This window comes from Pongo abelii, chromosome 16 (assembly GCF_028885655.2).
Source record: "Pongo abelii isolate AG06213 chromosome 16, NHGRI_mPonAbe1-v2.0_pri, whole genome shotgun sequence".
Taxonomy (NCBI): domain Eukaryota; kingdom Metazoa; phylum Chordata; class Mammalia; order Primates; family Hominidae; genus Pongo; species Pongo abelii.
In genome coordinates, this window is record NC_072001.2 from 61720672 (window position 1) to 61734862 (window position 14191).

At 34.8% G+C, this 14191-nt stretch overlaps 1 protein-coding gene across 2 annotated transcripts in view; it reads right to left on the reverse strand.

The window, feature by feature from the left end:
- ADAM10 (ADAM metallopeptidase domain 10) overlaps positions 1-14191 on the reverse strand; it is a 157270-nt gene that overhangs the window by 62278 nt on the left and 80801 nt on the right. For both annotated transcript variants that reach the window (NM_001131095.1, XM_063715950.1), the window contains 1 exon segment: positions 8662-8762. In NM_001131095.1, the coding sequence (NP_001124567.1) occupies positions 8662-8762 (101 nt within the window).

Below are 14191 nucleotides of genomic sequence, written 5' to 3' on the forward strand. Positions count from 1 at the left end.
TGCTTTTTATTTTTTTTGTATCTATCATATGTTTTTTGATTTGAAGTTACCATGAGGCTTGCAAATACTATCTTACAATCCTTATTTTAAACTGATGACAACAGTGATTGCATAAATAAGGAAGCAAAAAGAAGACTAATAAAAACTTTAACGTCGTCCCCCTGCTTTTTAACTTTGTTTCTATTCATGCCTTATTGTAATGTCTACATCCTGAAAAGTTATTTTTTATCAGTTCACTATTTAGTCTTTCTACTCAAGATATGAGTAATTTATATACCATAATCACAGATACACAATATTCTATGTACTTATTATTACCAATGAGTTTTGTACCATCATATAATTTCTTATTGCTCATTCACATCCTTTTCTTTCTGACTGAAGAACTCTATTTAGCACTTCTTGTAGGACAAGTCTGGTGTTGATGAAATCCATCTGTTTTTGTTTCTCTGGGAAAGTCTTTATTTCTCCTTCGTGTTTGAAGGCTATTTCCCTGAATATACTGCTATAGGATAAAAAATTTTTTCCTTCAGCACTTTAAACACGTCATGCCACTCTCTCCTGGCCTGTAAAATTTCTACTGAAAAGTCTTCTGCCAAATTTATTAGAGCTCCATTGTAGGTTATTTGTTCCTTTTTTCTTGCTGCTTTTAGTATCTTTTCTTTATGGCCTTTGCTGGTTTGATTATTAAATGCCTTGAGTTAGTCTTCATTGGGTTAAATATGCTTGGTGTTTCATAACCTTCTTACACTTGAATGCTGATATCTTTTTCCAGGTTTGAGAAGTTCTCTGGTATTATCCCTTTGAATAAACTTTTTACCCCTATCTCTTTCTCTACCTCCTCTTTAAGGACATAATTCTTATGTTTGCCCTTTTGAGGCTATTTCCTAGATATTATAGGTGTTCTTCATTCTTTTAGAGTATTCTTTTTCTTTTTTGCCTCCTCTGACTTTATATTTTCAAACAGCCTGTCTTCAAGCTCACTAATTCTTCTATTTTATCAATTCTGTTACTAAGAGACTCTGATGCACTCTTCAGTATGTCAAGTGCATTTTTCAACTCTAGAATTTCTGCTTGATTATTTTTAATTATTTCAATTTGTTTTTTAAATTTATCTGATAGTATTCTGAATTCCTTCTCTGTGTTATCATGAATTTCCTTGAGTTTCCTCAAAACAGCTATTTTTAATTCTCTGTCTGAAAGGTCACCTATCTCTGGATCCATTCTCCAGGATTTGTCCCTAGTGCCTTATTTAGTTTCTTTGGTGAAGTCATGTTTTCCTGGATGGTCTGGACGCTTGTGGATGTTGGTTCATGTCTGGGCATTGAAGAGTTAGGTATTTACTGTAGTCCTCACAGTCTGGGCTTATTTGTGCCTATCCTTCTTGGAAAGGCTTTCCAGGTGCACTGTCCATTTTTTAATTGGGGTTTGTGCTTTTTTTTTCTTAACTGAGTTATACAGTTCTTTACTATTCTGGAAAAAAGCCTTTTATCAGAGATATTGTGGACATTTTCTCAGTCTGTGGCTTGTTTTCATATTTTTCTTAACTATGTTTTTTGAGGCAAGGTTTTTCATTTTGATGAAGTCAGTTTATACATGTTTTTCATATGGAATTTTTGTGCCTTGAGAAATTGTTATCACAAGTCACAAAAATTTCTCCTATGTTTTTTCCTAGTTTTAGTTTTAGCTTTGGCATATAGGTCTATTTTCCATTTTGAGTTAATTTTTGTATAAGGTGTGAAGTATAGGTGAATCTCAATTTTTTTTTCATATGGATATCCAATTGTTCCAGTACCATTTGTTGAAAAGACTGTTCTTTCCTCTTTTAAATTACCTTGGGACTTCTGCAAAAATCAACTGACCATGTGTACTCTCCATGTTGCTACATTTACCTGTATGTTTACCCTTAGGTCAAGATGACACTATCTTGATTACTGTAACTTTATACTAAGTCTTAAAAACCAAATACTATTAAATCTTCCATCCTTGTTCTTTTTTGAAAATTGTTTTGTCTATTCTAGATCTTTTACCTTTCAGTATAACTTTTAGAATCAGTTTGTCAATTACTAGATAAATGTCCACTGGAAGTCTTGATACTGAATGCACTGAATCTGCAGAACAATTTGGGGAGAAATGACATATTAACATTGAGGATTCCAACCACAAACAAAGTTTATTTCTCAATTTATTTAATTTTTAATTTTTCTTGGCAATGTTTTCTAGTTTTTCATGTACACATCTTGCACATATTTTGTTAAATTTATTCTACATATTTTATAGTTTGATGCTATTTTAATTAATTTTTTTCATTTTCTAAATATTCATGGCCAGTATATAGAATACGACTGATTATACCAACTTTTAGCCTATGTCCTTGATAAGTCTGCTTATTGATTCTAGTAACTTTTTCTAGGTATACTCTTGTATTACCTTTAACTACTTCCTTTATAATCTGTATGCCTTTCATTTATTTTTCTTGCCTTATTATGGTGGCTAGGACTTTGAGTATAACGCTGAGTAGAAGTTTTTATTCCTTGGCTGGGCACAGTGGGCTCACACCTGTAATCCGGCACTTTGGGAGGCCGAAGCGGGCAGATGATGAGTTCAAAAGTTCGAGACCAGCCTGACCAACATGGTGAAACCCTATCTTTACTAAAAATACAAAAATTAGGTGGGCGTGGTGGTGCGCACCTGTAATCCCAGCTACTCAGGAAGCTGAGGCAGGAGAATCACTTGAACCCGGGAGGTGGAGGTTGCAGTGGGCCGAGATCACGCCACTGCACTCCAGCCTGGGCGACAAAGTGAGGCTCCACCTCAAAAAAAAAAAAAAAAAAAAAAATCTTTTATTCCTAGTCTCAAAGGAAAAGGACTTAGTCTCTCACTTTTAAGCATGGTATCAGCTGTAGGTTTTTTATAAAAGCTCTTACTAGCCTAAGAAAGCTTCTTTCTATTTTTAGTTTGCCATGTGTTGAGTGCTGAAATTTGGCAATGCTTTTTTACTAGTCTACTGAGATAATCAGAGGGGTTTCATCCTTTATTATGTTTATGTGGTGGATTACACAAATTTTCTAATGTTAATCAATTTTGCATTTCTGGCATAAACTTCATTTGAGCATAATGTGTTTTTTTTTATATACTGCTGGATTTCACTTGCTAATATTTTAAGAAATTTTACTTTTACATTTCTGAGGAATATTGGTCTGTAGCTTAGTTTTCTTGTAATGTCTCTGTTTGGTATGACTATCAAAGTAACACTGGCCTCATAAAATGTGTTATGAAGTTTTCTCATTCTTTTTTTGGACAGAGTCTCGCTCTGTCGCCCAGGCTGGAGTGCAGTGGTGCAATCTCGGCTCACTGCAAGCTCCACCTCCCGGGTTCATGCCATTCTCCTGCTTCAGCCTCCCCAGTAGCTGGGACTACAGGCGCCCGCCACCACACCCAGCTAATTTTGGTTTTGGATTTTTAGTAGAGACAGGGTTTCACTGTGTTAGGAAGGTCTCGATCTCCTGACCTCGTGATCCACCCGCCTCGGCCTCCCAAACTGCTGGCATTACAGGTGTGAGCCAACACGCCTGGCCGTTTTCTCTTTATTTTCTTAAGGACTTTAAGACTGTCCTTAAGGATAAACTCTGAGAATATGGATCCATAAATTAATTCATAGCATAATTAACTAAACCCAATTTCTTTTCCATCATTTTATGACCCAAATCCAAAACAATGAGCTATTTTCTCTTCTTTTTCTTTTTTTTTCTTTTTTTTTTTTTTAAATAGGGTCTCACTCTGCAGCCTGGGCTGGAGTACACTGGTGCAATCAATCATGGCTCACTGCAGTCTCAACCTTCTACATTCAAGCAATCCTCCTACTTCAGCATTCTGACAAGCTGGGACTACAAGAGTGAACCATCTCACCTAGCTCTTTAAATGTTAAAACTGTGTCTTTTCATTTAAATTGCATTTCTTTTACACTCATTTGGTCTTTTTTTTTTTTTAATCACTCTAACCATCCCAGTTTCTTAATTAATGTGCTTAGTCCATTTATATTTTTTTAATTAAAAAAAATAGAGACAGGGTCTCGCTATGTTGGCCAGGTTGGTCTTGCACTCTTGGCCTCAAGCAATCTTCACACCTCACCAGTCCATTTATATTTAATGCAGTCATCAATATCGTTAGATTTAAACTTACCATCTTGCTATTTATTTTCTATTTGTCCCATCTGTTTTTTGTTCCTTTTTCTCTTCTTCCTAACTTCTCTTAACTGTTTTCAAATACATTTGATTGATTTATTTTATTAACCTGTTAAATTATTTCCTCTTCTTTTTTCAATGGTTGCTCCAGAGCAGAGGAAATTCCTGCAAACTTTTTCTGAAAAGGCCTAATAGTAAACATTTAGACTTTTGAAAAACATGTAGTTGTTCTCTATCACAACTATTCAATTCTGCCACTATAATGTAAAAGCAGCCATAGACAACCTATCAATGAATAGGTGTGGCTGTGTTCTAATAAAACTTTACTTACAAAAGCAAACATCTGGCCCACAGGCCGTAGTTTGCTGACCCCAGCTCTATGGTTTACCATATCCATCTTTATCATGGCACAGTTTACCTGTGAAAATTACACCACTTCACAAATTGTTTAAGAAACATACTTCTATTCTTCTTTCTCTTGTCCTTTACACTACTGTCATAAATTTTGATTCTCTGTATATTACAAAATCCATTATACCTTATTATTTTGACTTAGGTAATAATCTCTTGAAGATTTTTTTAAATGAGAAAAAAACTGCTTAATATTTATCTATATAGTTACTATTTTATGTTCTTCACTCTTCTGTGTGTATCTGAGTTTCCATCTGGTATATTTTTCTACCTGAAGAACTTCCTTTAATGTTTCTTACAGCGTAGGTCACCTAGACACAAATTCTCTCAATTTTTATTTAAAAAGATCTTTAATTTGCCCTTGTTTTTGAAAATTATTTTCACTGAATATAGAATCCTAGTTTGGCACGTTTTCTTTCAACACTTTGAAGATGTTATTCTATGTCTTCCAGTTTGCACTGTGTAATGAGAAGTCACCAGTTATACTTATCTTTGTTCCCCTGTATGTAAATGTATCTCCTTTTCTCTGGCTGCTTTTATGGTTTTTTATGATTTTTAGGTGTTTCCAATAATTTAATTGTAATATACCCTGGTATGGTTTTCTTTGTGTTTATCCTGCACGTGTTTCATTCAGTTTCTTGGACCATGAATTGAAATTTTTCCTAGTATCTGAATTTGGAGGCATTAATTTTTAAATATTTTTTTCTGCATCTCTTCCCCCTGGAAGTCAATTATTTTCCCTCTGTGCTTAGATATGGATACTGTCTATTGTTTTATTTTCCTTTACTCAAGTATACTCATATTGAGTTCTACAGTAATTAATTTTCTTTTAAGCCTATCCACTAAATTTTTTACCTCAGATAATATATTTTTCACCCTAGAAGTTCCATTTGGTTCTTTATTAGAATTTCCATTCTCTCCTTTTTGTGTTCATGTCTTTAATTCTTTGAACATACTAATAATAGTTGTTTTAAAGTCCTTGCCTGTTAATGTCTGTAATTACTGGTTGTGTTCCTATTTAGGTGGCTTTTCTCCTTATTATGAATCACATTTTTCAGTTTCTTGTCATCTAGTAATGTTCTTTGAATGTTGAACACTGAATGTTACATTGTTGAGTATCTGGACTTAGTGTCTTCCTTTAACAAATATTATTGAGCTTTTCTCTGACAGACAGCTAATTTATTTGAAAAGCAGTTTGACATTTTTGAGGTTTGTTTTTCTGCTTAGGAAGGGCAGGTCTGAAGTAGCTTCTACTCTAGGGCTAGGATAGCCCTGCAACCATGCTTGGGATATCTACTAAGTGTAATTTTTTCAGAGACAGGGTCTCGTGCTGCTGCCCGGGCTGGGGTGCCATGGCACAATCATGGATCACAGCAGCCTCAACCTCCTGGGCTCAAGAAATCCTCTTGTCTCAGCCTCCAGAGTAGCTGAGACTACAGGTGCTCACCACCACACCCAGCTAATTAAAAAATAATACTAATAATAATAATTATTATGAAGATGAGATCTGGCTAGGTTGCCCAGGCTGGTCTCGCACTCCTGGCCTCAAGTGATCCTACTGCCTCAGCCTTCTAAAGTGCTGGAATTCACAGGCATGAACTACCCCACCTGGCCCAAGTATTGTTTTTGACAGTTGTTCATTTCACAGAGTCCAGGTAGTTTTTCTTTGTCTCATAGTTTTCTCAAAGAATTTCATCCTGTGCAGGCAGGCACAGCTTAGTATTCAGCTAAGACTCAAGGAAGGCAACACCTGGCAGATATCTGGGGCTTTTTCTCAACACAGCTCTCTCCTTTCAGGTATTGTGCCCGTAAGTCCAGACACCTCAGTCTTCCTGAACTCTTACTTCTAACTCTTCAACTCAGCAACATTGCTGTGTTTTTATCCTTCTTCAGATCTCCTTCTGTGTGTCATATCTGAAATTTCGACTCCAGCCAAAAAGACAGGGAAATCACGGAGATATTTATTTCCTCACTCTGCGATCTCAATCCTGCAATGCTTGTTTTCTAATGTTTGAAAATAATTGTTTGAAATATTTTGTTTGGTTTTCTAGTTGTTTACTGTAGAAAGCGTAGTTAGATATCAGTTACTCTATCACAGCTTGAAAGTGAAATCTACAAATTTCAAAGTTTTCATTTTAGACATTTAATACTTCAATCCATCTGGACTTTTTAGTTGTAAATATGGACTTCATTTACAGCCTGGATTTTATTGTTGCAGGATGGTGATCCAACTTCATCTTTTTTTCAAATAGATAAACATTTTTTTCTGGATCCATTTATTCAATGGTCTTCACTTTTCCTTACTAATTTGAGATTGCATCTCTACCACATAACAAAGTTTCATATATGCATGGGTCTTTTTCTAAGCACTCATTTTTATCCAACTAGTTAATTTGTCCATCCTTGTGCTATCACACTCTCAATTATTATAGCAAGTCTTAATACCTCCTAGGGTAAATCCCTCTTTCCCTCTTTCCTGTTCATCATCTTTAAATGGGCCCTACTTCTTCTTAGTCCTTACTTTTCCATGTAACATTTTTGACCCATTGAGTGTTGTGAATAAGCCTGTTGTAATGTGTATTGGACTACCATTGAATCTACAAATCAATACAGGGAGAACTGATAATATTATAATATTATTATTTCCCATTAATATGGTATATCTCTCCATTCATTTAAAATCAATCTTCCTTAATATTTTTATAAAGTTCTGATTTTCCTTATATAGGTCTTATAATTCTTTGTTACATTTATTCTATAATATACAATATTCTGATATTTTTAACAATGTCCACCCTTTCATTATATTTCTGGTAGTCTACTTGTGGTATAAATAAATGCAACCTACTTTTGTATATTAATATTTTATCAAGTCACCATGCTAAATTCTATCATATCTAACAGTCTATAATCTCAAACCCTCTATCCAAATTGCCAATACATTAGTACAGGCCACTGTCACTTCTCAATTGAATAACTACAACTTCTCATTAGTCTCCTAAACTCTAGTCTTAAACTCTACCCTCATGTTAAAAATTCTTTACTGATCTTTCTGTCTCCTTGGTCTTTGTATGTACTGTTCCTCCTGCTTGGAATAGTCTTTCCATATCCTCATGGCTAACCTAACTCCTACTTATTCTTAAGGTCTGATTATTGCCTTCAAATACTTATAAAGCTAGATTAGCTATTCCTCTTGTGTGTAGAATATCATCCTATACTTAATCCTCTCCTACTACTCTAAATTGTTTCTCTGTGTCTCCAATTAAACGATAAACTTTTGAGAATAAGCCTTCATCTTAATCTCCACATATTCCCAGAACTTTCCACAGTCTCTGACATATGGCAGAAGATCAATATGTATTTCTTCAATACATGTAAGAATAAGATCTCACTTAACACTAGAAAGACCCACCTGAAACAGAATTGTTTATGCCATTTTACAGATCAAGGAATAGATCTGAATACAAATATTCATGGCTCAAGAAACATTACTCTACCATACTACTTTTAGAAAGGATGTCCAAAATATATGATAAATGTTTTATCATAAAAGAAAAAATGTTTTCTCATTTTGAACTTATGTTTTGAATAACTACAACCTGTCACCTATGACTAAAGAAAAAGGAGGGGAAAAAAATAATTAAAATATGAAAAGCCCTGAGATTTTTATTAACATGACCAACCAGATTGTCTGCTGACACACAACGTTCAGGGTTAAAAATGAGGGATACCTTGGCAAACGAAGAAGGCAAGTGGTCACTCTAATTTTAATACTAATAAACATATTTACATTTATATAAAACATTTGTTTTCTTTTATAACAAAACATGTAAAGGATAGTATATTTTAGACTTGTAATGTTTTTTCGGTCACATATATTTGTATTCAAACCTCAGCCCTATCTCTTTATTATTGGCACGTTACCTGGCCTCTTTGAGCATTCAAAAACACTCCCCATAGTGGTGTTAAGTCTTTCAGAAATTCTAGAACATACATTTTAAATGTAGATATACATCCTCAAGTTCATTTCCATTTCCTAAATGCAAGCTAGTGTTAAAATCCTTACCTGTGTTACTTCCTCTACACCAGTCATCTGGTATTTCCTCATTCTTTCAAATACTGAATGATCTGCACAGCCCCCCTGAGGACCATATTTATGGGGATAGTCTAAAATACAAAGAAGAAACATCATTACTGTCACACATTTAGGTATAACCAATTATAAATGAGAATTATCTTATAAGTAAAAATTTAACTGTCTTAACTAATGAAAACCATAAATGCTTATTGAGCACCTATGGAAAAGGCATTATGCTAGGCATTTTAATGTTAAAACCTAGCAGGTTCCTAAGTTCTCCCTCAATAAAAACCACTGGTCTTTAGCTTTTTGTCATATAGATGATTTGTGAATTCTAAAACTGGGCAATAATCACTCATTTTTCTGACCCTATCACCAATATACTGCATTCGGCTGTCATCAAGAGAATATCTATGTTTCTGATCCATCATCTGACAGGGGTCAAGAGAATCCTTCTGCAGCATTCCTGAGCTCCATCATGAGGACTCTAGCAAATATAAAGGAGAACCCCAGATATTCCCCCACCCCTCATTTCACAAAACACAACTATGTACCACTTTCTCCCTTAGGACCATTAAGACTATTCTCATAGCAGCTCAGTTTTTACAGTTATGTGACTATATCACTGACTACCCCAACTTATTATAGGCATTTGTTGTCACCCAAGTCACTACTGCCCTTATTTCCTTATTTTTACATCCTGACTTACTGTCAGTCTCTCTGACACCACCTCATCATCATGACTGATGACATCATTCATCATTTATTCATCATCATTCATCATTCATGACGATGATCCTTCCAATACACTCAGTTCTTTTCTCCAATGATTTTTTCCTACCTCAGTTTCTCATTTCCATAGTTACTATTCTGAACTTGTCACTATTGATAACTGAAAGCACTTCATAATCTCAACTTCTACTATTCTACTTTCTTTCCACCACTTATCTTTTCAGCACATTCCCTCTAGGCTCCATCAACCCTGTAACATCAGTGAGACCCTTTAATCCACCAATGCTACCACCTTATTGTCTATCACCAGATATTCTTTCTCTTCCTTATTCAGTTTAAATCCCATAGTCAATTATTATTATAATTACACCACTGCATTCACTATCAACTCCCTTGTGTTCCACCCCAACGCCCTTGAAGGGAGTTGATGGTGAATGCAGTGGTGTCTTACTTACTTCAGAAGTGTAACTATGGAAGAGAGAAGCTCCTCCTGAAGCTGAATGAGGCTAAAGAAAAACTAGTAATTCCAGTCTCATTCAAAAGTCATGATCTATAACCTCAAGCAGTTCCTTAATCCCAGCTAGCAACTGAATTTCCAGAGTGTATTCTCAATTTCATTCACCTAGTTAACACCAGGCAGTCCTTGCTTTGCTACACCACTAAGTGCCAGTCATAAAACTGACCATGCAAGCTGAAACTATGCAAAATGATCTTAATTATCAATGGGGAAAAAATTACAATTGTTCTGTGACCTTTAAAATCTTTTGTCTTAACACTAAAACTGACTTACCATTGGTTATAAATGTATAGGAGAACAAAAAAAATACATTTATTTAGTACAGTGTTACTTAAAACATTGGAATTTTAAAATAATTAGTGTTTTATTTCTTCGCAAACTGAATTTTATATATCATGAATTAAAAATATAAATTCCTTTTGAAAGCTTGAAACTTAGGGTAAAAAAAATTTCCAAATATTTCCAAAGCGACAAAACAGTATTTATATATGCTTCAAATTCTGTCAGCACAAAACTCTCCCAATAGAAAGGGTCAAGCATACAATTTTTCCCATATACTTTCAAAATTTCTAAAAGACGCTGTTTTCCTTGGTCACCACATTAACTATAAAAATGGACAAAGACATTTTCCCTCTAAAATTACTAACAATATAATCCTCATTTCTAGAAAAAAGCCTTTGTTCAACTAATGAATAAGCCCTCATTGAAATGCTAAATCATAGGATGCACTGTAGTTCCCCTGAAAAGGCCAAACAGCATATTCTTTCACAAAGAATGAGTCATGGGTGTAGAATATTCGGCCTATTTAAAACAAAGATCAGCTTTAGCTCTATTGCCTTTCTTCCAGTTCCTCTGCCAGCCTCTTGCTTTTGTTTTGCTGTTCAAGACACAAATATAAATAGTACATATATTGTGACTCTACCTCAAGTAGGAAATAGCTCTAGTTAACTCTCAATCATCCACTCTTTCGAGGAGGAATATTTACAGTTCAGATTCTCTGTCGAACAGAACTAGGCATAAAATACTCACTTTTTGCACCCTCACTACTTCCAGCAGGGTCAGGGTACCCCTCCGCCTTATGTGACTAGCAGCTCAGAAACTTAACTGCAAGGTCCAAGGCCTTGGCTATGAGATGACCCTCTAAATAGTCAAAACTGGGTGGTAATCCCTCCAATAATACGCCATGAATCACCAAAGCCAATTTTTAAAAACCTACATTAATTGAATTTAAAATAGAATGACTTCTATAGAATATCATTATGCATAAAAATTATTTTTGTTAGTATCCAGAGTATCATGAGGTGGGGTCCTTGTTCATGAAAATCGCCATTTATTCCCAAAGTTGCCTACATCAACAAGGATTCACGATGGAGAGTAGAAGAAAGGATAGGCTTTTTTTTTTTTCTTTTGAGAAGAAATGAAAAGTTTGGAGACAGGAAAGAACTCCAAATGTTCTTCCTCCTAATTCCAGTGGATGGGAGGCCCTTTCTCCCGAGTACCAATTCTCATGTCTTCCCAATCCCCATGTCTAATTTCTGTTTTGGGAGGGTAAGTGGGCATAAGAAAAACACAGAGAGATTGTCCCTAGAAAGAGGAGGAAGTTGAAGATGACCCCACTTTCCACATGCACTTACAACACTGATCTCTCTGGAAACAGAGATGAGGAAGAGGTCCAGGCATGTCACTCCTCACCCCATGGGTTTCAGAAAGAAAGGGTTAGTATTGGCAGCCAAAGGGATAATGGGAGTCAGGTCAACCAGAGAAATGTTGCTTTATTATTCTGATCAATGACAAATAGAATTATTAGACTCTAAAGTGTTTAAGGAAGAACCTTTGCTCTATTCATTATTGTATGGATAGTTTCTAAAAGCGTCTTGTACAGATTAGGCACTCAAAAAACATTTATTAACAAATTAATCAGTTGTTAAACCTGTAAAACTTACAACTGACACTTGGAATGAAAACTTGTAACATACTAACTTTAAGTGACCATTATTTACATGTATTTGACTTGGGACTATACAGCTATACACGGGTAAATGGGTGACTAGGCCAAAGAACATGCCATCTCTTTTCCTTTCTTTAGTTCGCAAGCTGTGACAACTGAAAAGAAATATTGTTGCAGCCAGAGTAATAGGGCTGACCCTTCTCCTGTGATCACAGATTCTCTCCTCTAGCAATCAAAAGTCTACCCCTTATCTTCAAGGTTCAAGTCAAATTCCACCTCCCCAGGGAAGTCTTCCTAAATCTCCCTAAAGCTCCCTCACTGAGGTAGTTATGCACTACCCCAGGGCTTTGATGACATTTTTGTTATAGCATTTACCACATTTTGACTCTCTATTACTGAAAATTCCCCTGAAGGTTTTTAATCTTCAGGGGAAATTTTAAAATTCTCTTTCCTGTATATTCGCAAACCAATAAATACTTGTTGAATTTAATTTTTCAGCCAGTATCTGGTTTCTATGCCTCTTTTCAAAGGTCATCCATTAACCAAAGACCTATAAACTGCTGGCTCCCATAACCTCCTTTTAGCCTTCATTCCACCTACAATAAAGAGGAATTGTCTAACACTTTAAATTGTTTCTACAGCAAAGTGTGTTCTAAATTCCTAACTACTTTACAGATTGACTATAACATACAGAACATTCAAAATTAAGACCTGTGTACACATAAATTTCCTAATCATATGTCAATGTTATTTTTAACTGCATTAATTTATTAAGCAAACAAATAAAAAAAATTATTATATACCAAACAACAGGGATACAAAAATAAATGACATAGAACATGCACTCTCAAGAGCTTTCAGTCTAGCTGAGGTGTCTGACATGTAAACAAGCATGGCATTTAAGTACCAACTTCCCAAGTGTTAAAGTCTCCCAGCAATCATCCACAGTTTATTAAACACTGGTTGAATTTAATTTACTCATCCAGTCAACAGCTGGTTTCCTTCCATGCCTCTCAAAGGTCAGTCATATAACCAATGACCTGTAAACCACTGGATTCAAAAGATAGGGAAGACTCATCAACACATAAACAGCAGTAAAGAGAGGATACCCAGAACTGTGAGGTCAGGAAAAAATTCTAGGAGATTACACCTAAGTTGTATTATCAGCTTGGAGGAGAGAGAATGTACATGGTGTATATGCTACTAGCTTAAATTAAAATTCTATGGCTATTTTGCCTGTCTTGTTTCCAAATGCCCCCTCTCTAGAGCTCAGGCAAGAGAGCAAGACTTTTTGGTCCTTAGTAGTTATTTTATCCCTTTGTCTCTTCAAAATTTATTTTCTCTTTAATCGACCAATACTTGATGAGTTAATATTAAAAACCTTATAGTAATTTTGTCTGTAATAACCCAACCCAAATGTCCATTAACAGACAAATGTATTAACAAATCATGGTATCCACACAATAGACTACTATTTATCAACAAAAAGTTACTAACTTTTAATACATACAACATGGATGAATCCCAAAATATTTATGCTGAGTTAAAGCCAGACTTTCTTAAAGAGTACATAATGTATAATTGTGTTTATATAACATTTTACAAAGTGCAAACTAACCTAGAGATTAGTGCAAGAGGGTAGCGGGGAGTAGAGGAGAGAAGAATTACACTGAAAGCTTTTGGGGGTGATGGGCATGTTTATTATCTTAAATGCTATCATAGTTTCACAGACATAAACATATGTCAAAAGTTATCAATATTATATACTTTATATATAAGCAGTTTATTGCTATCAATTTTTCCTCAAGCTGTTAAAAGAGTAATACTGACTACAGAGATGTGACAATCAAAGGCAATGTGTAGACGCTGATTAAATCCTGTATTAAAAAAAATAGGAGACATTTTTGTGAAGTAATTGGGGAAGTGTGTCCACAGACTATACATGAAGGTATTATTAAGTCAATATGCAATTTATAGGTCTAAGAGTATAAATCTGTGTAACCTTTTTAAAGAGATATCTGGCAATATATATCAAAATGTACATGTCTGACAATGCTACTTCTAGGAAATTAATCTTAAGGAAATAACCATAAAAATATTGAGGGAAGAATATATGTGCAAGAATGTTACCTGTTGCAAATTTTAACAGTAAAAAAGAGGAAACAATCTATACATCCATTAGTTGGCAGGTTGGTAAGTAATACATTTATCAAGGAAACAGCAGAATTTTATGTAGCCATTTAAAGGAAAAATGTAGAGCTATGTTTATTGACACAGAAAGAGATCTAAGATATACTGTACATGAAATTTAAAATGGTATA